Source organism: Hippopotamus amphibius, chromosome 9 (assembly GCF_030028045.1).
Source record: "Hippopotamus amphibius kiboko isolate mHipAmp2 chromosome 9, mHipAmp2.hap2, whole genome shotgun sequence".
Lineage (NCBI taxonomy): Eukaryota > Metazoa > Chordata > Mammalia > Artiodactyla > Hippopotamidae > Hippopotamus > Hippopotamus amphibius.
This window is the reverse complement of record NC_080194.1, coordinates 140,241,172-140,264,542: the sequence shown is the minus strand read 5'-3', so window position 1 is coordinate 140,264,542 and position 23,371 is coordinate 140,241,172. Positions and strand designations below refer to the sequence as shown.

Genomic DNA, 23,371 nt, shown 5'->3' with positions numbered 1-23,371 from the left:
CTCTCCTTCCCTGTGGAGGGAACAAGCTGTCCAAGGTGGAAACTTACTGCAGCTCCCAGAGCCCAGGGCGCACGCTCACCCCTGAATAAGACCGAAAGAGCTGAAACGGACCCAGGAGGGACTTCCCTTCCTGGTTCCTGGGCTTCTAAGACTGCACAGGGTCAGGCATAAGCGTCTTTGGTGCTATTCCTCTGGGCAGATGAGAGAAGGAATCTGGGACGCCCTGGGGAACGGGACCCCTTCCGGATGCCACACTCCGCGTGCGCAGCGCTGTTTCACGTACTGACCTAGAAGACCTGCGGGGCAAGCCCCGGGAACAGCGGGCTCCAGGTCGGAAAAGCCCCCTTCCTCCACAAAGATAATCACCTGGCATTAATAGCCAAATTTCTTGCATCCCTCCCTCCAGAGCTGGAGTAGACTTCCCCACACCCCGAAGACGCTGGGCAAAAGGTGACTTTCTGAGGGTCTGCACTCTTCCTCCCTAAGATGGGAGGCCGTGGGTCACCCCATCCCCAAGGGCCACAGCCCCCACTACCCCCAGCGGAGCCCTGGAGGGAGCCCCAGGTTCATGGAGGGGAGGGGGTCCCCCTCAAGACCTCAAATCTAGAGGGTCAGTTTCTACACCTCTCCCTCGCTCTGCAAGTGTGAGGGGGTACCTCACCCACTTTCCCTCCTCGTCAATTGCACCTTCTAGCAGAGGGGAGGCCAGCTAGGCTTGGAGGAGAGTCCCAAGCTGACCTGCCTCGCCAGGCAGACCCCGCCCTCCAGGAGCAGGGTTGCGTCCCCTGCAGGGTCTTTGGGAGAACTGGGCCACATCCGCACTTGAACAGGCACTGAGAGTAAAGGCATGGCTGGCGTCCACCATCCAGTCACAAGGCAGAATCCAGACCTCGGCCATGTCCCCTGCAGCCCACCAGAGCCACCAGGACGCGTGGCATCCTGCAGACCCCTAGAGAAGCCTCTTCTAAGGGAGTCCCACCAAGTGAGTGGGCAGGCGGGTTGAGACCCTGTGCTCAGCCTCAGAGCTCCTGGCCCTCCTGAGGTACTTAAGGGAAGGTGAGGACAATGCCTGTGGCCTGGGACAGTATCCCCCCATACCAAAGGGACAATAAGGGAGCAGCACTCACAGGGACCCATGAGGTGGGTACCACTCCCTAAGCAACCCCCATACCCCCTTCCAACATATGTACCTCAGAACCCAGTGAGAAATAACGGTACAAGGGCCAGGTGAGGGAATTTACCTAAAATTAAGTAGGACAAGAAGCCAGAATCCTTAACTCCTCCCACATAAGCCCCACCCAAGACCCTTCAGGGTGAGAGGTACCTCAAAAGTGCCCCCACTACCCCACCCTTCTCCCCAACACCCAACAATACCAGCCACAAGCCACGTGATTCTTTAAGGTGTGCACTTTATTGAACTGGTCTCAAGTCAGTGTACAGGTAAGCCCTGGCTACCTCCGCACCTCAGCCCGCTCCCAGGGGGACCAAAAGCCTTCATACATCTCAAGTTGGGGGACAAAAAGGGGGCCACAATGGTTGACCATTCAAAATAAAACAAACGAAAAGAACAAGTATTAAGGCGAAGATTAAAAAAAATTTTTTTTGGGAGTACATAATTTACACAAAAGCAATGCTATCTCCCTCCCCTGTGTGGACTCGGGCGAGGACTGGCCCTTCTCCTTAGGGAGAAGTGGGGCGGCTTTCGGGAAGGCAAGGGACTTCCTGTAACAATGCATCTCACGTATTTGGAATGACTATTTAAAAAAAAAAGAACAATGTACAAAGTCCTCGGCCACATTGTAGAACTTTGGGGATGCTCGATCCAACCGACTGCTGTCACCTTCACCGTTCCAGTTTTTAAATCCTGAGTCAAGCGCCAAAAAAACAAAAAACAAAAAAATCAAAAAAGACAAAAAAAAAACCAAAAAAAAAAAAAAAAAAAACAAATAAAGCCATGCCAATCTCATCTCGTTTTCTGCGCAAGTTAGATTTTGTCAAGAAAAGGGTGTAACGCAACTAACAGTCCGCCTAGAAGCATTTGCGGTGGACGATGGAGGGGCCGGACTCGTCGTACTCCTGCTTGCTGATCCACATCTGCTGGAAGGTGGACAGCGAGGCCAGGATGGAGCCGCCAATCCACACAGAGTACTTGCGCTCAGGGGGCGCGATGATCTGAGGAGAGAAGGGGACAGTGAGGACTCTGGCCGTCACAGCCCTGGTGCACCAGGGGCCCACAAGCAAGGAGGGTGCCTTGGTGACCACCATGCCCATCCTCACCAAGGCCAGATCTCAGCCCCCAGGAGACCAGGCCAGCTCAGGCCAGGCACTCACCTTGATTTTCATCGTGCTGGGAGCCAGGGCAGTGATCTCCTTCTGCATCCTGTCAGCGATGCCTGGGTACATGGTGGTCCCGCCAGACAGCACCGTGTTGGCATAGAGGTCCTTGCGGATGTCGACGTCACACTTCATGATGGAGTTGAAGGTAGTTTCGTGAATGCCACAGGATTCCATGCCTGACGGGAAAAAACCAGACTCAGCTTCCAGTGTGGCCACGGGATGACCCTCGTGTGGGGTGGGTGCGAGGACTCCTCACTCACCCAGGAAGGAAGGCTGGAAGAGGGCCTCGGGGCAGCGGAAGCGCTCATTGCCAATGGTGATGACCTGACCGTCAGGCAGCTCGTAGCTCTTCTCCAAGGAGGAGCTGGAGGCCGCGGTGGCCATCTCCTGCTCGAAGTCCAGGGCGACGTAGCAGAGCTTCTCCTTGATGTCACGCACGATTTCCCGCTCGGCCGTGGTGGTGAAGCTGTAGCCACGCTCCGTGAGGATCTTCATGAGGTAGTCCGTCAGGTCCCGGCCAGCCAGGTCCAGACGCAGGATGGCGTGGGGGAGGGCGTACCCCTCGTAGATGGGCACCGTGTGGGTGACCCCGTCACCGGAGTCCATCACGATGCCAGTGGTGCGGCCAGAGGCGTACAGGGACAGCACAGCCTGGATGGCCACGTACATGGCTGGGGTGTTGAAGGTCTCGAACATGATCTGTAGGGAAAGGTGGACCACGTCACACTCGCGAAGCCACTGGTGCGCAGTCAGGCCAGACTGGGGACATGCAGAGAGTGCAAGGAACACAGCTAAGTGTGCTGGGGATCCCAGGACGGGGATTCACTTCAGACCTATTGTGCACCTACTGAATACACACTCCAAGGCCACTTTACAGCAGCCCCGTTGGTTTTGTCACACGAGCCAGTGTTAGTACCTACACCCACAGCACTGTATGCTTTCAACACCTAGTCAGAAAGGCAAACGCGAGAAAAAGATTCCATCTGGGAAAAGCATAGAACCTGCAGAGTTCCAAAGAAGACTCAGGTCAGAGAAGAAAGTCCTAGGAAAATGGCAGAAGAGAGAACAAGTGAGAAAGGGCGTGGCGGAGAAGGGCAGAGGAGGAGGGGGTGGCCGCCCAGGCGAGGCAGGCTGGCCGCTGACCTGGGTCATCTTCTCACGGTTGGCCTTGGGGTTCAGGGGGGCCTCGGTCAGCAGCACGGGGTGCTCCTCGGGGGCCACACGCAGCTCGTTGTAGAAGGTGTGGTGCCAGATCTTCTCCATGTCGTCCCAGTTGGTGACAATGCCGTGCTCGATGGGGTACTTGAGGGTCAGGATGCCTCTCTTGCTCTGGGCCTCGTCTCCCACGTAGGAGTCCTTCTGGCCCATGCCCACCATCACGCCCTGCGGAGGGAGGGGCACCGCGCCTTCAGCCAGGCCCCCAGGCCCCCGACCCCCGCCCAGAAAGCCGGAGGCCCCCCGACCCGCGACCCCCGCCCGCCACGCCCGAGGCGGACGCCCTACCTGGTGCCGGGGGCGCCCCACGATGGAGGGGAAGACGGCCCGGGGAGCATCGTCGCCCGCGAAGCCGGCCTTGCACATACCGGAGCCGTTGTCGACCACGAGCGCAGCAATATCGTCATCCATGGCGAACTGCAGAGAGGACGCGGCCCTGAGCCGGGGGTCGGGCGCGGCCACCCCCGCCCTACCCACTTCCGGCGCGCCGCGCCTTCGAGCCGCCAGGGGGCGCCCGCGCGCGCCCGGCGCGGGGACAAAGGAAGCCGGCCGGTCGCGTTATTACCATAAAAGGCAAACGCTGGTTGGAGGCGGCCCCGCGGCGCGCGGCAGGAAGCCAGGCCTCCGCCCCTTCCCCACCGGGCGCCGGCCCCGCCCCGACCAAAAAGCGCCACCCGGAGAGCTCGCGGCGGCCACGCCCGCGAAAGCCGGCGGCGCGGGGAATAAGCGCGCGCAGGCGCTCTCGCGCCGCGGCGACCCCACCCCTTCCGGCCGGCCGCCCCGCCCTCGCTTCCCGAGCCTGGCGCGCACGCGCACGCGCACCGGCGTCCCCAGCCCCCACCCGGCCCGGCCCGGCCCGGCCCGACCCGGCCACCCCGCCGCGCGCCCACCCAGCCACCCAACCCTCCCGGCCCCGGTGTCCCGGCGTCCCGCCGTCCCTCCGGCGGAGCGAGCCGCCCGCTCGAACGGGAAAGACCCGAGGCCGCCCCGGCCCCGGAGGAGACCCCCTGGGAGCGCGCCCCGAGCGCAGCCGCGGCCCCGAGCGAGGAGCGCGGGAGGGCGCTGCCCGCCGCCGCGAGGCCGTCCGCGGGGCCGGGGCCGGCGGCCCGGGGCGGGCGGCGCGGGGCCCTACCTGGTGGCGGTGTAGACCGGCGGCGACGGCGGAGCGGCGAGGGCGAGGGGCCGGAGCGGGCGGGCGGACGCGGTCTCGGCGGTGGCTGCGCGCCGCGCCGCCGGGTTTTATGGGGCGCCGCCGCGGCCGCTCGAGCCATAAAAGGCAACTTTCGGAACGGCGCGCGCTGATTGGCCCCGCGCCGCTCACTCACCGGCCTCGCCGCGCAGTGCAGCATTTTTTTACCCCCTCTCCCCTCCTTTTGCAAAAAAAAAAAAAAGAGAGATGGACTGGGAGAGAGCGAGAGCGAGATTGAGGAAGAGGAGGAGGGAGAGAGTTTTGGCGTTGGGTGCTGACCCCCCCCCCCCACGCCGAGCAGCGCCCCGTGCGGCCCCGCGTGGCCGGCCTGCCCCCGGCCTGCCCGTCTCTCCGGCCCCCCCACCCCGGGACCCTCCGGCTGCGGATGCCCCAGGGCAGCGAGCGCCCCGCCGGGCACGGGTCGGCGCGGCTGCGAGGGCGCGGGTGGCTGTGGGCGCACGCTCGGGGAACAGCTGTCGGGGGAAGGGGTGCGCTCCCCCGGCCCACACGAGCTCCACTGCCCAGAAAGCCTGGGTCCCAGGAGGGCCTCGGACTGGGGCTGCCGAGCTTGCTGAGTGGGGGGTCTCCGTTTGCCCAGGGGGCACATGACTACTTAGAGACCTGGGGCTGAGGGCCCTGGTGTGGCATGGGGGACTCGGGGGCTTGCAGTCACTTAACAGGGGCTTCAGGACCACAGTCCACAGGGACAGAGCATGCCCCCCCCCGCCCCGCAAGGGGCCAGCGGATGGGAGTTCCCGTGAGGAGGGCTCCAGGCCTCCCCTGCTGCAGGCCCGGCGAGAGGTGGGCTCTGTAGAGCAGGGAAACTGTTCCCATAGAGCGGGGCTGCCTCCGAGAGCTGCCTGGTCACACCCAGCCAAGGCCAAGCCTGGGCCGTTAGTCGGCGACCCTGGCAGCTTTCAGGCAGGGTTGGGCACGGGCAGGAGGGCCCCTCAGCACAGCTCTGGGGCCCAGGGCCACACCCGTTGTCAGTCTGTCATGTGCAGCCGCAGCTGAGCTGCCCTCCTGGACCATCTGGAGGCCACCAAGGACTGGGGAAGGACACCCCATGTGCCAGAGAGGAGCGAGGGTGATGGGGGTGGGGCAGCAGTGACAGTAGCTGAAGGCCAGCTGCCCTCAGAGAAGACCCTCCCCACCCTACCTGCTCCTGCCCTGGGTCTCTCCACCAAACCCTGGGCCAGACCTGGGTGCCCCACGGTGTCCTGGGTGGTTCCCTCCTCTGAGAAGTGCCAGGCCGGCAGGGGAGAGCCTGCCACCCAGAGGGTGGCCGACAGTGGTCAGTGTGTGGTAAAAGGGAACCCAGAGGCCATGGAACCCTGGAGGGGTATCTGTGGTCAGTGTGTGGTAGAAGGAAACCCAGCGGCCGTGGAACCCTAGAGGGGCATCTGGGCCAGCCTGCAGGAGCACAGAGGGAATCAGGAGGGGTGGTCCAGGTGGGGGCCCCTGGCCTGTGCCCAGCCGTCTCTCTCCAGGCACCCCAGGTCTGCGCAGGGGGTACTTTGCTACACAGAGTAGGTGCTCACTGAGCCTGTGTTGAAACCTGCGAAAGATTAGTCCATATATGGATGTGGAATCTGGCCAGGGCAGAGGCAGCTGGGTCCAGCCCACTGTAGGAGGCTAGTGGTGGCAGGGCTCTCTGAAGGTTGCAGAGGCCACAGACAGGTAGGGACGGTGACCTTCTCCCAGCACACAGCAGAGCCCACGGGCTCAGAGCCACATGATGAGCGGTCCCAGGAAACTGCTCTTGGTAGCTCCCCCAGCGCTGCCCCAGGCCTGGACGAACGTTCCCAGCCCGTCCACTCCCTGCCTCCTAGGGGCCGGACTGGCCTGTCCCTGGCCTTGTGTCTCTCAGTCACAGGCATCTGGCCAGCCACCCTGGGACCTGCCAACCCTGTGATTCAGGAGCGGTGGTGGAGGTCAGGGAGGGGATTGACCCTCTTTTCTGCCTGTTGAGGGCTGCTCCTGGCTATTCACTGAGCTTGGAGGGGTGCCGGACAGACCAGGACCAGGGCTGCAGGGCAAGGCATGGGCGACTCGGGTGGCTCCAGGCAGCTGGTGGAGAGCAAGGCTGGTCCCCAAGCAGGACCTGTGCTGCCATCTCGCCTCTTTTCAACTAGGGGCTGCCAAGGGCTAGGAGCACCAGCTCCACTGACCTCAGGCTGGGCGACTCCTTGCCCTGTGTCTGCAGCAGCATGGTGGTCTCCTATGCATCCTTCAAGGCCCATCCCAGAAGGCCCCTCCTTGAGGGAGTCCTTTGGCATCTACAGCATACACCCTTCTCCCACCAAAGACAACTGCACGGGGGCCTGTCTTTATTTATGACCCCTCCCCGACCAGACTGTGAGCTCTTCCAGGTCTCTGTCCCGTCCACCTCCTCCCACTGTACTCTCCCCAAGGCTCTGATCTGTTGAATGAATAAGAGACCACCTGGGTGTCCTCAGCCCTGAGAAAGGACCCTGGGAAGGTGGGGGGCGGGGGTGGGGGGCGGCTGGGCTGCAAGCCTGGGGGGCGGGGAGGAGCTGAAGAGAGAAAGCCAGCCGGAGGAGGAAAAGAGGAAGTGGAGCGGCCAGAGGAAGAGGGAGGAGACCTGTGGGAGAGGAAGTGAACAGGTTCTTCGCTCTGCTCTCGGGAACTTTGCCCTTGCAGGGAGTTTTTGAGCTGTCACTGGGGCAGGCACACAGCCCCTGGGGCCCTTAGCCAGCTCAGCCAATGGGGACTTCACTTGCCTTTCTGGTGCCTTTGTTTTTTTCTCTTGTGGTTCCCCTCCCTGCGAGGCCTCCAGGCCAGGGGACCTTTACAGCCCATACCAAAGGACTGCTCCCCACCTTCCTCCAGAACCGGCCTCCCAGCAGCCTTGCTCTGAGTGTTTGGACCCCGCTACTGCCTTTCCCCCGGGGGACCCCAAGCGCCATTTTTCAGAGGAAGAAACTGAGGCAGGACAGAAAGGGAGGAGACCTTAGGAAGACCTTAGACTGTTGGCTCCAGGAGGGCAGAGCCCTGGCACACCGTAGGTCCTCAGTGAGGAGCAACTGGTGAATTAGGGGAAACATTCCAGCAAAAACACCCCTTGTTACAGATGAGGAAACTGAGGCTGGGCTGGAAAAGAGCCCAGAGTCTGATGTGAAGGATTCGAGCTGTAGGGCCTGGTGGCCTCTCACTGCCCCTCCCTTGGTAGAGTATCCCCTGCAGTGTCCCCAGGGACTGGAACCAAAGGCTGTTCCAAAGTCTAAGTTCCTGGTCCCCCCTCTGTCATCAGCACTTATCTCCTGAGGCCCAGAGAATACAGCCACTGGCTCCTGGTCACTCGCACTACCTCGTTCCTCTGCCCTCATCCCCTGCCCCCAGGATGGTCTCAAGAGGTGATTCTGGACCTCAGGATTCCTAAGGTCCTGGGAGGGACTGGACTTGGGGTTCCTCTGCCTCCTGCTCAAATTTTCCTCAGCCTTCAGGGCCAGCTCTTGGACTGCCCCTTCCAGGAAGCCTGCCATGACTTCCTCCCTCCTCTACGGTAATAACAGTAGTTTTCCTGCCCAGAGAGGGGAAGTGACCCAGCCAGGATTACACAGCAAGAGCTCAGACAGGAGTTCAGCCTCCTGGATCACACGGCTCCTGCATCCCACACACGAGCACCCACCAGCCAGGTGGGCTTCCAGAGGGAAAGAGCAGCAGACAACACCCTGAATAAAGCAGGTGTGACCCCTGAGACAGACCTCAAATAAGAGAGCAAAAGGGAAAATGTGCTGATGCCCAAGAAGGAAAGCAGTGGGTTTTCTTGGGAAGGAGGGAGTCAGGAAGCCCCTCTGAGGAGGTGCCCAGCCAACTGAAGGGGGCCCGGAGGCGGGAGGGCTGGGCTGGGCCCTGTGTGTGCTCCTGGGCCTCAGCCAGGACCTTGGTCCCCACCCTGGCCCGGCCTCTAGCCAGAGTCTCTCCCGGGCTGTCACTGGGCGGCCTCCAGCACCTCAGCCCTCCCTGGGCCTCCCCTCTTCCCTGACAGAGTCACCGGCCCAAGGGGGATCCCTGCCCCGGAGAAACTGGGAACTTCCAACACTTCTTGGGAGTGTTTTAAAAAGTCCTTAAAAACTACCCTCTCTTCTCCTGTCCCCCAGGGCACCCAGAGAAATGCCGCCCTCCTGGGGAGTTCCCAGCCTCACTTATTGGGTTGAATTTTTCAGAAATAGACATAAGTTTCCCTGGGCTTCCACCCGCTCCACACACCCAGCTGAGCCCCTTCTTCTGAGCCCTGGACCCTTTGCTGGGAGGGCTAATTGCCTCTGTGCTCCAGATGCGAAGCCAAGGTGACCCAGGCAGACCCTGAGGGCTGAGAGGGGAGGCCCCTCGGGGCCTGACAGCTGTCCCAGGCAGAGGGGGGTGCATCCCGGCCTCACACCCCACCCCCTGCCACAGCTGTGGTCCCAGGAGGCCTGTGAGGTCCACTCCTCACCTGGGCCCACGTAAGCCCACCAGGAGCGGGTAGTGACCTGCCCCGAGCCACAGGGAAGCCAACATAGCCCTCAGATGCCAGGCTCCTCTGGCTCTCCAGACAGAGGCCCGAGAAGCTGGGCGACAGGTTGAACCGAGTGGGGTGAGGTCAGCAGCAACTTCACGTTCATGCCAAGCGGGGCTCTGGAGGCTCCAGAGTGTTGGCAAACACGCCCACGGGAGTGGCACAGACAGGAGGCCACAGGGACCCTGCGCCTTGGGCCTCTGTCCCTGGGCTGCGGAAAGGGACTGGGGGGGGGGGTGGATCTGGCCCGAGGGGGACCAGGAGCAGCAGTCACACGGGTTCCCGTGTCCCAGCAACCAGGGACGTGATCCATGCTGGGGACTCAGCCCTCTCTGGCTGAGTGGCCTTGTTCCTGCTCCTTTCCTGGCTGGGCCGGGGGCTCTGAAACACCCTAGGAGCTGTGGGAGCGGGAGAGCAGAGGTGTGGAGGGGATGCCCCTTGCTGGAGTGGCCGAGGAAGTGAAAGGGGAACGGGAAGGGGGAAGGGAGGTGTCGGGAAAGTGCAGGCGGGTGGGGCGGGGGTGACTCACGAGCCCAGCCACAGGCTCACCCACCTCAGGGCGCAGCAGGCTGGCCCCGTGTCCACGAGAGGACAGGGAGGGCGAGGGCCCGCGGCGAGCAGAGCCGAGCCCCGCCTGCGCACACAGAGGCCTCACCGCAGCCCTGCCGGCCAAGTGGGAATCTCCCCATTTCTCAGAGGAGCAGACTGAGATCAGTGGCAGCAGAGACTGGATGACGGATTACTGGAAAGTACTGGAACCCAGGAGTCCGGGGCCTGGCTCAGGGCCAAGGCCCACGGCCAGTGTCGAAGTGGTCCCCTGCGTCCATGAGCCTGCAGGGGGTTGCTGTTCTCAGCCCCACGTTCCAGGAGGCAAACCAAGGCTCAGGGTGGCCAGCGGGCGGTGCAGAGCGGCTCCCTGCGTGGCCGTGGGGCGCACCCAGGGCCCCATGTGGGCCCTCCTCAGTGGGCACTGGCTCCTCCAGCCGGGGGGGCCTTAGGCCCACCCACATGGAAACCCGAGAGGTTGCACCATGCAGCTGCGGAACCGGGCCTCCTCACCAGAAATCTCAGCCACCGGCTGGGCTGGCCAGGACCCTGAGCCGGCCCTGTGGCCTGAGCTTCCTGATGCTTCCCCCGCCCCTGCCCAGCCCTGTGCCAGCTGCCAGGGATACGGGTGACCAACCCCTCCCCCTCCCCCGGCCTGCACTGTCCACTGGGACACAGTCCTGACCCAATGAGGCTGGTTCTGTGCAAGCCCAGAGAAGGCCCCCGTCTCAGGCTTGGGTTTGATGGGCCGGGCGAGCAAGGGGTTTCCCTGACACAGGGGCCTCTGTTAGGGGCCGGGGCCCACAGCCAGGGCGCCCCCGCCCCAGAGGGGCCCTGCTCCCTCCTTTTCCCAGGTCCCCAGAGAGTAATTTGGGGTGAGTAAGTCACTGGAGCTGCTGAGACCCCAGCCCTGGGGGCACACAGGTGCACCTGAGGACACGTGTGCCCACAGCTGTGACCTAGGACATGTAGTGACCAGGATGGGGGGGTTGGTCTAGACCCAGATGGGACTCAGAAATAAACCCCTGTGCACAGGGCCAGGCGGCCGCGTGCCCTGCCCTCTTAGCCAAGCCAGAGTGAAGGGAGCTCCAGAGCAGGTGGGTGTACCCCAGGAAAGAACAGGGCATCCTTCCCACTGTGAGGCCCCACAGAATGTCAGCTCAGCATCACATCTTTTGGGGACCCTGGTGTTTCCTTTTCTGATCCACTTTCAGGCTCTGTGTCAAGTAGGACTCAGTTCTGTCATTCACCCCTGGATGTCCTTGGAAAGGGACTCAGCATCTCTCAGCCCACCAGGATCAGCAAGACCAAGTATGAATAGCACCATCTGGGGGGGCGTTCTGGACCTTTCAGGGTCTTGTCACCGACAGCCATCACCTGCCTACTTACCAAAGGGGAAACCAAGGTCCAGAGAGGGGCAGAGGCTCACCCAGCATCACACAGCACTTGGGGCACGCTGCAGCCTAGGCCTGGAGGGCTGAGGCTTTGCATTTTGTGTGCTTCCAGGATGGCAAGGAGGATCTGGGTTTCCTGCTGGGAGAGCCAGGCTGGTCTCTCCAGGATGGGGGCAGGACCCTGCTTCCCTCAGCCAAGATGGCTCTAAACACAGCCTGAGCAGGCCAACGGGCTGGGACAGCCCCAGAGCTGTGCAGGACCTACTCCTTACGGCGGAAGTACACACCAGCCTGGTGGTCCAGGTCTGGCCAACCCAGCCCTGCTGACCTGCATGGCCTCGTCCCTCATCCCTCCCTGAGTCTGGGTCCCTCAAAGGGCCTGGCTCAGGGCCTCCTGTCTGCCTCTAGCTGCTCCCTCTCTGCAGGTGGGGAGACCCTGGAGGGCAGGGCCCAGGCTGGGTCATCCTGGTTCCCAGACATATAGGCAGGGGGCTGCAGAAGTGGGTGGAAAGTTATAGTTCCAGCTCTGAATTCTCCCCTATTGGGGACACAGCTGAGCGGATTATGTGTTGGTGGCCTTGGCAAACTCACCTACATCGCAGAGCTGTAGGGAGGGGACCGGCGAGAGAACTGACACGCTCGAGCTGGACCTGCTCGGAGCCAGTACAGGGTGGCCACTGCAAGCGACTTGAGCCAGGCACGCCATGGCCAGTTACCACACCTCGTCCCAGGCTTTCTTGAGGGGCTCCAACAGGGGATGTGTGTGCGCGTGTGCAGACGGGGCCTCTCCCTGGTCTCCAGGCCTGTCACACACAGAGCAGGGCCCAGGAGGGGTGGGTGGCAGGGAGGAGGGAGCCTTCCTCTCCTTCTGGATTATTCTTGCACCAGAGAACACTGGCATAGTGCTTGGGCAAGAAAGAGAGGGGAAAGGCAGGGAGGGGAACGAGAAAAAGACCTGAAAGGGCATTTCATTTATTTTTATTTATTTTTATCTATTTGGCTGCGCCACACAGCTTGCAGGATCTCAGTTCCCCAACCAGGGGTTGAACTCTGGCTACGGCGGTAAAAGCGAGGAATCCTAACCACTGGACCGCCAGGGAATTCCCATGAAGGGGCATTTTAAACAAGAGGCCACCCAAATCTCTACTTCGCCAGGAAAGATAAAAAGAGGCTCGACATCACAGGTCATCCGGGAAATGCAAATGCAAACTACAGTGAGATCCCACTTCACACGCAAGAACAAATTCTGTGATCCTGTGTTCACAGAGCTCAAGGACAGGGAATCAAATCTGTGTGCAGGAGTCAGGACAGCGGTGCCCCTTTGGGGAAGACCGACTGGAAAGGGCGTGATGGAGGCTTCTGGAACCTGGATGTGTTTCTTAATCTGGGTGCTGGGTACGTGTGAGTGTTCAGTTTGTGGCAATTCAAGTAGCTGCACGTTGATAGTGCGCGTACTTGAGATGGTGGCTAGTTTGGGAGTGTGCAAGCACCACCACCTCCCGCCCCCCGCCGCCAGCCTCCCCTACACTCCAGACACCCTGGCCTCTAGTCCTTAGAGCACCGAACTCCCACCTGCCTCAGGGCCTTTGCACTTGCTGTACTGTCTATAATGGACACTTCTCCCCACACACATCCTTTCTACTTCAAGTTCTGCTTATCCTTCAGGGCTCAGTGTAAACGTCACCTCATCCAGGAAGCCCTCCAGGATCCCTAGACAAGGGCAGTGTTCTTGTGGCTCTTGCACTTCTTCATACTCATCACAGCCGATTATTGTATGTATCTGTGTGACCATAGGTTTTTTCTCTCCCTCCATGCTCCACAGGCAGGGACCGCATCTGTTTTGAACACTGTGGGATCCCCACCTCAGAGTGTATAGTTAGTGCAGTTGTTGGCTTCTATCTTCAGATGGGAGGAAGGAAGGAAGGAGGACAGGGGGAAAGGGTGGGAGGGAGAGAGAGAAGACGGGTGGATAAACCAAGTTCTCTACAGAAGGCACAGAGTTTGTGGGAATGGATGCTCTGCCTCTCAAGGGTGTGAGCGTCCTGTGCTAGGAGGGCGTGGGCACAGCCCTGGCAGGAATGATGTCCCAGGACAGCCAAAGCTGATGAGGAATAGGCCTGGGGAGGAAGGGGTTGGGCCAGCTCAGGGCTCACACCTTCCAGCGGATACTGACGGAGGGTGGGTGTCACAGGAAGTCCTTAGGTCTCTGGGCTGCAGGTGACTCACCCAGTGTCTGATATCACTCACAGGTCAGACTTGAGTCTTGGTCTCTAGAAATCCCCAGGGAAAACAACTATCTAATATCCTGAACATGTGAGGAGCTGAACTGGAAGAAGAGCAACACAGCCTGAGGATCAAGCAATGCTTTCCACAGGAGGGGTCTTTTTGGCTGGGCTTTGAAGTGTGAACAGGAGTTCACAATGGAGACAATTTAGAGAGGGCCTGACAGAAGGGTATGTTGGTAGAACTGCAAACATCTGATGTGGCTGGACACTTTGGAAACTGAGTCCACAGAAACCTTAGTGGGGAGATCTGGGCTCAACACCACTTTTGTTCTGGTCAACACTCAGTAGAGTACATGAAGGCCCCAACTGAGAAAGACCCCCAACTGGGTGGGCAGGATTGGAGTGGGCATGGGGGTTGGGGGCTGCAAGTCCTTTTAGCACAGCTCAGAGGGGGCTATAAGTCCTTACCCCTTGGAAGCAGTGTACTGGGCCTTGAATTCAGGTCCCATTGTACAGGTGGGGAGACTGAAGTGGGCAGGGTCAGAGCTAGGCTCGCATAGCTGGGTTAAGCTTGGGTTCTGGAGCCCATGATGGCAAGAGACAGGCCCTCTTGGAAGCTGGACATCCTTGCAGACCCAAGTTTACTAGGCCAGCCTCTGGGGCCCAGTGCCGGGGGTACCATGACACCCACCAAAGAGCTGGCTGGAAACTAGGAACTGGAACCCTGCAACAGGTGACAGCTGCAGGGCCTCTGTGCTTCCCTTCCCCAAAGCTGTCAGGTGCCCCTTCCTCTCCTAGTCAGCCTCAACCTTGGCCCAGAGAAGGAAAGTGAGCTGCAGGGTCACACAGCAAGAATGTAGCCTTGGAACTCAGCAAAGAGGTGGGAAAGTGCTTCCTAAGTCTGGAGATCAGCTGGTGCCCAGGATGCCTGGGGTGAGAGTGTTGTCAGAGGACTGGCAAAAACTCAGGAGCTGGGACTTTGTCAGCAATGGTGATGGGAAGCGATGCAGGGTGTGGGAGCAGGAGAGAGGCAGGGCCATGTCTGATGTTTCAGCAGATGGCTCTATGTTATGAAAGGGCCCAGAAGACTCCAAAACAAACACTGTAGCCTCAGATTTCAGTTTCTCTCTGCCTCTGGCCAAGTAGAAGTTTGTATTAGAAATACTAGAGCTATACAAATAATTATAACGGTAGTAATGAGAGTAGTAACCCATGTGTCTGTGATACTCTTTCACTTTCCTGATGTTCTATAATTTGACTTTGTCCCCATGGCAACCCCAAGAGGCAGGAAGGGCAGCTTGCATCGTGCTGTTTTAAGTTGTGGGTAGCAAGGCCAACAGTTGAGGTTGGGGACCTGCCTTGCGTAGGGGATGCAGGCAGCTCCCTCACGTTCACGCAGGGCCACTCTCACCTGGATGAGGACCGACTGTTCCTACACGCCCAGATGCCGTTTGTGAGCCTCTAGGAGGCAGGGCCTGTCCTGCTCACTCCCCATCAACTGCCCCATGAGGCAGGGGCCTTGATGGTTTCCTAAATCCAGGCGAGGCTCAGAGGGGCAAGGGGACATGCCCAAGGTCACACACAGCTAGGGAAAGATGGCAAGAAGGCTCATATCTGCTACCTCTGTGACTCTGGGCAAGTCACTTTACCTGGGAAAGGACCTCAGTTTTCTCACCTGTAAAATGGGGGTGAAAACGGTGTGGGGCTGCTGGAAGGATGAAACCAGAGTGTAAGTCGAGGGGTCAAAAAACACAGAGCTGGACTTCCCTGGTGGTCCAGCGGCTAAGGCTCTGTGCTCCCAACGCAGGGGGCATGGGTTCAATCCCTGGTCAGGGAACTAGATCCCACATGCCGTGTAAGCGCAGCCCCAAAAAACACAAAAAACACAGAGCTGCTGGGCTGTGGTTACTCCTGCTCTTGTTCCCAGGGAAGAACTGGGGGCCAGTGGCCTCTCTGTGGTACCTGCTCATGATTGGGTTGGGGGGTGGGGTGTAGGGAGGAGGAGAAAGGGTTCATGGATCAGCTGATAAGCTAAGCTTCCTGGCTCTGCCCTAGCCCACTCCCAGGGTCCTTGTGAGCACAGAGCAAAGGGCAAAGGGCAAAGTGTAGGGGCTGGAATCTGGCCTCTCCCTGTCATCCAGGGGCATCATAGGCATATCAGGACTTAATCGTGACAGTCACCTTTCCCCGAGGGTGTCCTGGGTGTGGTGCCAGCCTTCCAGCTCAGGAATCTGCAAATATACATGTAACCACCCCACCTGTCCCCACCCTCCGCTGAACCATCACCCCAGGCCTGGGGACAGGGCCAGCTATCTGTCATGGGCCTAGAGACCTTCGGGGCCCCACCCTTAGGAAGGCCAGGTCTTGCTGATCCCAGAGGAGGAGGCGACTGCGCAGGTGTCACAGGCTGTTTGCAGAGGGGCTGGACCAGAGTCCTCAGGCCCGGCCACAGCCCCATCTTCTGCTGCTCAGATCCCCAGGCCTGTGAACCCCCTTCAAGGCCTGGGGATTTCAGAGGGACTCAGGACAATCCCAGGCCACCCACGGGGACCCCCTTTGGGCATACCAGGCACAGAAGTCCCACGTCCAGACCCTCTGGTCAGGGTTCACGTGGCCCCAAGGCAGAAGAGCAGAACCTCTGTGGCACCGTAAGCCACGCCCTGCTGTCTCCATGCGCCCATCTGCACATCATGGAGCCCGTGGCCTCAGACCAGACTTGCAGGGTCCCTGCTGGACTCTGGACCACGCAGATGGGGCGGAATTCCCAGAATCCCACAGCCCATCCTGGCCCTCCTCCCGCAAAGTGGCCAGGGCTGGAGGGGGTGGCTTGTTGAACGTGGAGAAGAGCTTTCTCTGTCGGGAATCTGGGCTGAGACACTGGGCTGAAGGACAGAGGCCCTGACTCTCCCAGGTCAGGGGAGTGGGGAGTGGGTGTCTAACTCAAATCACAGGGTGGGGGGCCCATCTGGACACCCCGGGTAGGTAACTGTCAGGGGTCCCAAGGTGAGCGTGTCCAGACCCAGGCAGGTCGTAGGAGCCCGGGGCCAGGGCCCGGCTTGGCGGGCAGGCGTGCAGGCCCCGCCTCCCCCGGGCTCGGGCCGCTGGGGGCCGGGGCGGGGGGGGGGGGGTTAGTATCGGGCGCTCCCAGGCCCGCGCGGCTCACGTGGCCGTGGCTCGGGGCCTCCCGCGTCCCAGGGCCGCTCAGCCGGCCAGGAGATAAGCCGGGCGCCCCCAGAGCGTGTCCGGCGCGGGCCGGGCCGGAGCTGCAGGTCCCCACCCCGCCCCTCGGGCCGGCCCGGCCCACTTGGCCCAACTTCCTCTCCATAAAAGGAGAGGTTTGGGAGCGCCCGGGGAGGGGGCGCTGGCCCCACGGGCCCGGCGGCGGCGGAGGTTTGCCTGGGCCGCCCCCCACACCCCTCCCCGCCGGGAGTGGTCGCGGGCCTGGGGGCCCCGGGTGGGGAGGGGGGCGCAGCCCAGCGCCGGGGTTTTCGAAATCCCTGCCCCTCTCCTCTCAGACCACCACCCCGAGCGCGCTTCCCCCTCCAAGCCGGGCCCCCTGGACGCCCCCCGTTTTCCGTTGTAACAAACGGAGGCCCACAGCGTGGCAGGGCCCCGGGCGGGGGCTGAGGACCCATCAGGAGACCGCACATGGGCCGCGAGGTCACCCGGAGACTCAGCTCGCCTTAGACCACAGGAATTCTATTCCGTGCGGGGCGCGTTTGCGTTCTGACACCCCCAGGACCGGGTTACCCGCTCCCAGATATACTCAGGTTAGGCCCCTCGCATTGCCACTTAGCTCCCCTGACCTGGGGCTCACAGCCTCAGTTTACCATCTGTTAAATGGGGAGATGATTTTCATTTCCTGAGTTTGTGCAAATGTAAAGCACAACAGCCAGCCGGGGCAGGTGAGGGGGGAGGAAGAGGGAGAGCTGCTTCTCCCTCCGGGGATAACCCGCATCGGGCTGTGGTTCGAGGACCCAGACCCGCACTCAAAGGACTGCTGTGAGGCCCAGAAATCTGGAGGCCAGGAGGCAAACAGTGGGTGCTCAATAAATGCAGCCGCACGCCCTTGGGAGCGTGAGTCACCTCTGGCCTGGCCCTAGGCTGAGAAGCAGGGCCTGTGGGTGTCTTCGGGTGCCACCCCGCCGTGGTGCGATGTGACCTTGGCAGGGCTCCGCCCCTGCGTGGGCCTCAGTTTCCCTCTCAGTAAATCGGGCAGGCTGGGCCTGGCCGGGTGGGGGCGGGAGTAGAGAGGTGGGGGGAGGATGGGCGGCCCTCGGGGGGAGCGCCCGCAGCCCCCCGCCGCCGCCTGCCCCCTCCGAGCTGTGCCCGCAGCCCCTGGCCGGGGGGGCCCGGCGGCCACGTCCGCTGCCGGCGAGTCCGCCATAAAAGGCAACCGGCGGCGGGGCGCGCGGCCAAACTTAGTCATCCGGCCCGCGGGCCGCCAGGCGCGCGCCGCGCTCAGCTTCCTCCCCGAACTTCGCGTGCTCCGCGGGGCCGCGGAGGGGTCCGAGGTGCGGCTGCGCCTTTCCAAACGTCCCCGCTTCTCTGAAGGGCCGGCAGCGGCTGGGCCCTGGGGTGAGGCGCCCTCGGGGAGGCTGGGAGCTTGCCCTGGGTGGGTGGGTGGGGGGGTCCCCGGCTGCGGGCGCCCTCCGAGAAGCTGGGAGGCTTGGCCTGTGGGGGTTCCTGGGCGGCGGACCCGCCGAGGACGCCTCCGCCCCATCCCCCAGCCCCACCCAGGTCGGTCTGCGGCGCTTTAACCCCGGAGGTGCTGGACAGCCCGGCGCCGGGGCAGGCGGGTGCCTGGGCCCCGCAGGGTGACCTCCAGAAGATGCCTGCGAGCGAGGCCGAGGCCGCTGCTCAGATCAATCTCAGCGAAACCCTGGGGAGAAAAGTGCAAGGCAGTCAGGTCCAGTTTGTAAAATGTAAAAACACTTTGTGAAACCACCCAACACCCGCCCTCAGGAGCAGGGGTAGATAAGAGGGGTATGGGATGGATGCGCGGGAAGTCAGGAGGAACTAGTTGGGAGCCCTAGATGGAGCTGCCTCAGGCTGTCTGGTTCAGGTTACTCTTACAGCCAAAGCTAACCAAGGTGACAGCAGTCCGGGTGGTGGTCACCCAAGGTCGGGGGGAGGCACGGGGAGCCTTCCTGGGATGGAAAAACTCTGGTGGTGACCCCACGGCTGTACACTCAGGACCCAGCTGTACACTCAGGGCTGGTAACCTCTACCATAGGTAAGTCACACCCCAGTACAGAACTGTAAAACAGGATGCACTTCCATTTATCGTTTAGGGACATCTAGGTAGGGACAAAGGCCATTGGAAACAGATGGGAAGGGGCCACCACAGCTTCAGGGTGGAGGTGGGAGGGGGCACGGAAGGGTGGACAGCCACTGATTCTGATGTCCTGTATTTCTTTGAGAAAACAGAGCTGAAGAAAATATGGTGAAATAATTACCAGATCTGGGGGTGCATTACAGTCCTCTCTACACTTTTCTGTATACTCAACATATTTCACACTTTTCAAAAAGGAAGGGGAAAAGCACAGAGCTGGGAGTTGGACATGGTGGTCAACCTCTTTGACCCTCAGTTTCTTCTTCTTGCTTGGTATAGCGGGCCAAGCAATGACCCCTCTAGGGCGAGGGTATTAGAACTATACAAGGCGGTGCATACAGAGGGCTGAGCGTGAGCCCCAGGCACACAGTAGGTGCTCAACAACAGGGGCGGGCGTGGGGCTACCCTTTCCTCAGCACCCCTGGGAGAAGGGAAGACTTGCTGGGGTGGGAGCCCAGGGTGGGAAGGTCTTTAGGCCACAGCTCCCTTAGGCTAATGGTCTGGCCTGGCCTGGCCTGGCCTGGCTGGAAAGGCTTGTGTTTCTGACAAATGGGGCCAGCCAACCCCATGCCCTGCTGTCCTGTCCTGTCCTGACTGTCTTGTCCCCGGGGCGAGGGTCACTCCAGGTGAGGCTCAGGGCCAGCATACTCAGCAGGACACAGGCCTGCAAGTCCCCTGCCCTCAGATTCCAGGTGGCCAGGGCCACAGGCAGCCTCTGTGGCGGCAAGGACACACTGGATGGTGGGTGCCAGCCGGGTCAGTCCTGGAGTCCTGCCCTGGGCGCCGGTGCAGAGGCCAGCAGGGAGGAAGCAGGGGGTGGGGTTAAGAAAAGGCATTCGGGAAGGGAGAGGGAAGAGAAAGCAAAAGGACAGGCTGCTTTTCCTCCCATGACTAGGGGCATCCACAGCTGGGCACTGCACCCAGGAGCTTTGATGGAAGCCACCATGACTCCATGACCCCGACGGGGAAGGAGGACCCCCAAATGCAGCGAGGGTTAAGTGACTAGGTCAAGGTGACGCAGCTGAGAAGGGCAGGTATAAGCAAGAGAGAATTGGCAGAAGCACGGCCAGAGGACTGCAGAGTAGGTAGGGGGCATGAAGCAGCCCAAGTGAAGGGGAGGCCCTGGGGGTAGGAAGGAGGGGCAGGGGCCCATGGAGGGGGCATTGTGCAGAGAGAAGTAAATGACAGCCAGTGGCAGCCAGGCGTGGGGGGGTGGGGAGGGGGAAGGAAGAGACTGCTCTTGGGTGCCCTCTAGTGGGGACATTCTCTTCCCTGGCCAGGTGGACCTGTGATGTCCCCACACAATGCGTTAGGGACTGGCTGGATTCTCCCTGTACGGCCCAGACCTCCATAGGCACCCCCATTCATGGAACCCCTTCCCCAACCCTCCCTCACCTCTGCAGGCCCTGCCTCCCCCAGGTCTTGCTGGACAAGAAGTGGCTGTGGGAGAGTATCAGGCAAGAGGAGCGTCCTTAGCTGATCAAGGCCCAGCTGTCCTCCACCCACCGAACACTCCAGCTGCAGCTCCCAGCCTCTCCACCTCTGCCAGATGAGGAAACTGAGGTCTAGAGGGTACCAGGCGTGCCCACCTCTCATGCACATGAACACACTCTGGAACTGGGTGGATGCAGATGAAGCTGAGAATCTGGGTTTTTCAGCCTCCCTGGCTGCGAAAGGAGCTCCTCCTGCAGTATCTGAGGAATCCAACCTCCCCTAGCTGGAAGGTGCTTTAACACCCTCTTCCAGGCTTTAGCTCCACCATCCCTGTGGCCTTCAGCCCCAAAACTAGGGTCAGATTTCAGCATGCCCCAGGGTCTCAGAGCTCAAAGTTGACCCTGGAGGAAACAGCCTATACTGGAAGAGACAGACAAATGTTGCTAATTTTCATCAACAGGAACCTGGGGCTCTACAGAGATGGACTCTACCGGTGTGAAGCCCCCAGGGGTGACACGGGGGCACTGTGACACTGGATTGGGCTCCATTTATGGGCATGAATGTTCATCCCAGAGAGTCAGAATGTAATGTGTCAGCTGGTGCAGCTGAAAGGGCCTCCAACAATTTGCTTTCTCTGTTGTCTGAAGTTGCATCCCATCAGTAGTCTACATTCAGTGAGGCAGACGTGCCAGAACTTCCCAGGCATAACTGGAGAAAGAATCTGAAGAGTGACTTATCACGGGTGACCTGCATGTCTCTGACAAATGTGGCGGTGAGGCAGCGCCAGCATCCCCCCCACCTCCTGCACCAGCAGCCATCCGCAGCAGGCTGGCAGGAGGGGGCCGGTGCTCCACCGACACGGGCTCCTGATCTCAGGGGGCTTGATGGCACCCCGAACGGCAGAGGCTGAGCAGCGACCCTTAAACACTAGAGACAAAGTGGGCAAGTTACACAGAGAGGGAGCTATTTCCAGAAAGTTCTGGCCTGCAGGAAGTTTTGATGGGGGCTAATGGATCGTGGTGTTCTTAGGAATGGAGTAGCTGGACCACTAGAGCTATATAAAATTGGAAAACTCGAGGTCCAATGAATGGAAATCCCACTGGAGTCTGCACAGTCTAGAGTTTCTAGGCTTGAGATGTTATTGAATGCATAATAAATACTCTTATCAGTTACTGTATCACATTTGTGCTTTCAACTTGACAACTGCAACTGATACAGTTTCCTTTTGTAATTCCTTTGTAATTCTATGCATTTTATGTTATGCACTTAAAGGCATGATTCTGTTTGTGGATGGATGAATGGAGAAACGAAATGGGTATATATATATACACACAATGGAACATGATTCTGCCTTTTAAAGTGAAGGAAATTCTGACACATAGTACAAGGTGGATGAACCTTGAGGACATGATGTTAAGTGAATAAAACAGCCACAAAATGACAAATACTGTATGATTCCACTGACATGAAACAGTTAATACAGTCAAACAGAAACAGAAAGTAGAGGGTGGTTACCAGGGTCTGGGGGCAGGGTGAAAAGGGGAATTTATTGGGTATAAGTTTCAGGTTTGCAAAATGAAAAAGTTTTCAAGAGCTGTTTCACAATAGTGTGAATGTCTTAACATTACTAAACTGTACAGTTAAAATGGGCTATGAAGGCAAATTTTATGTGTATTTTACCACAGTTTAAAAAATACAGGGTGCAATAAAGACACAACTGAAAGTCTTACAATGTTTGTTTGTAAAAGGATGATTCTGGGACTTCCCTTGTGGTCTAGTGGCAAAGACCCTGCTCTCCCAATGCAGGGGGCTCGCCTTCCATCCCGCAGGCCGCAACTAAAGATCCTGCACGCCGCAATGAAGACCCGGTGCAGCCCAAAACATGATTCTGAGAAGGGTCGCCTAAGTCTCTTCAGATTCTAAACGCGTGGGTCCACATCTTCAGATTCTCAACACATGGGTCCACCCACAGCGCCCGAAAGGTTAAGAGCCCCGGCACCTCCTATTGGCCGAGCCCGGCAGGAATTCCGGGTCGACTAGGGATTCTGGGAATCGTAGTTGACAGCCCTCGGCCGGAGCCTCGCAGAGAAGGGTGGGCTTGGAGCTGGGAGACAATAGCTGCGAGACCGACATTCGGGACGGCGGGGAATTCGCGGGATGCCCGTCCCCACGCTGCCCCACGGCAGCCTCTTACACGGTCGCACGAGCACACGCACCTGTCCACTGGCACCACGCAGCGCGTGCCGCTCCCGGCTTGCAGTTTGCACCTGCGCATCTTTCCAATACAAGTGCCCATCCGAACGTCTGCGGGTCAGGCTCGCAGATGCACCCTCGGTCTTTCCTGACACATCCCCGCAGGAGCAGAGGCCTTGGCAGTGACGATGGGGAGGAAGCACAGGCTACAGATGCCCTGGGGAAGTGTGTGCCAGGCAGAGGGCACAGAGAGTGCAAAGGCCCTGAGGACCGCTGCGGGAGAACGCCAGGGGATGCGGGGGGGTTGGCCTCGTTGGCCATGTGGAGGCGTTTAGCCAGGCTGGTGGCCGGGCCTCCCAGGTGAGCGCTGGGCCGCTGCCTAGAGAATTGAATGACACTTATTGTTCTCACCGTGGTGGCAGCTGCGGCCTCGGAAGTGACTCAGCGGAATTCCTGGGAGCTGGGGGTGGGCGGGAGGGATGCTCCAAATAGTCTGGGGAGGGGGCGTTGCCCGCGCAGAGGCCCCACCCCCAAGCCCTGGCAGACGGCGCGGCACACCCACCCTGGAGTTCTCCACCCCAGCCCCTCTTGGCTTCCGCAGGCACGGGCGCGCGCCGAGGAAAGAGGGGTGGCGGTGGGCGTACAGCCGCAGAATTCAGGGAGAGAGGGAGGGAGCGGGAAACCTGGCGGGGGGCGGGGACTTCTCCCATCTTCCTAGAACCTCCACCCTTGAGCCCAGACTTGGGTGGGGGTGGGGCAGAATGGAAGGAACTGGGGTGGGGTGGGGTGGGGGCTGGCTCTCTTTTCAATCCCCGGAGCCCAGGCCTTTGGCAGGGGGCTGGGGAGCAGCGCTGACCCGGTCCACGCTCCCTGAGTGACTCAGCCGGGTCAGGGTCTTTGTGGGACTAATTTCTTCCTCTAAGTACAGGGAATCGTTCAGTAAGTAGGCATTCACTCATAAAGTCGCTCGTGGCAGACTGG

General features: G+C 60.3%; 2 protein-coding genes across 2 annotated transcripts; both read right to left on the bottom strand.

Moving 5' to 3' along the window:
• Window positions 1-1,392: 1,392 nt before the first annotated feature.
• On the bottom strand, window positions 1,393-4,818 carry ACTB (actin beta). The gene is made up of 6 exons (XM_057747333.1): window positions 4,685-4,818; window positions 3,841-3,969; window positions 3,481-3,720; window positions 2,598-3,036; window positions 2,332-2,513; window positions 1,393-2,172 (listed from the first exon to the last, which is right to left on the bottom strand). The coding sequence occupies exons 2-6, from the start codon at window positions 3,961-3,963 to the stop codon at window positions 2,029-2,031; spliced, it is 1,128 nt and encodes a 375-aa protein (XP_057603316.1). The 5' UTR covers window positions 3,964-3,969; window positions 4,685-4,818; the 3' UTR covers window positions 1,393-2,028.
• Window positions 4,819-16,831: 12,013 nt separating this feature from the next.
• Window positions 16,832-22,538, bottom strand: LOC130861337 (basic proline-rich protein-like). The gene is made up of 2 exons (XM_057750134.1): window positions 22,414-22,538; window positions 16,832-18,310 (listed from the first exon to the last, which is right to left on the bottom strand). The coding sequence occupies exon 2, from the start codon at window positions 18,149-18,151 to the stop codon at window positions 17,528-17,530; it is 624 nt and encodes a 207-aa protein (XP_057606117.1). The 5' UTR covers window positions 18,152-18,310; window positions 22,414-22,538; the 3' UTR covers window positions 16,832-17,527.
• Between the last annotated feature and the right edge of the window lie 833 nt (window positions 22,539-23,371).

What these genes read in the sequence shown, in the direction of transcription:
- ACTB (XM_057747333.1), bottom strand. Translation starts at nt 3,963, where the DNA reads ATGGATGACGATATTGCTGCGCTCGTGGTCGACAACGGCTCCGGTATG. An exon ending in TGGGGCGCCCCCGGCACCAG is followed by an intron (nt 3,721 to 3,840) that starts GTAGGGCGTCCG and finishes CTCCCTCCGCAG; the next exon opens with GGCGTGATGGTGGGCATGGG. An exon ending in CTTCCAGCCTTCCTTCCTGG is followed by an intron (nt 2,514 to 2,597) that starts GTGAGTGAGGAG and finishes TTTTCCCGTCAG; the next exon opens with GCATGGAATCCTGTGGCATT.
- LOC130861337 (XM_057750134.1), bottom strand. Translation starts at nt 18,151, where the DNA reads ATGGGGCGGAGGCGTCCTCGGCGGGTCCGCCGCCCAGGAACCCCCACA.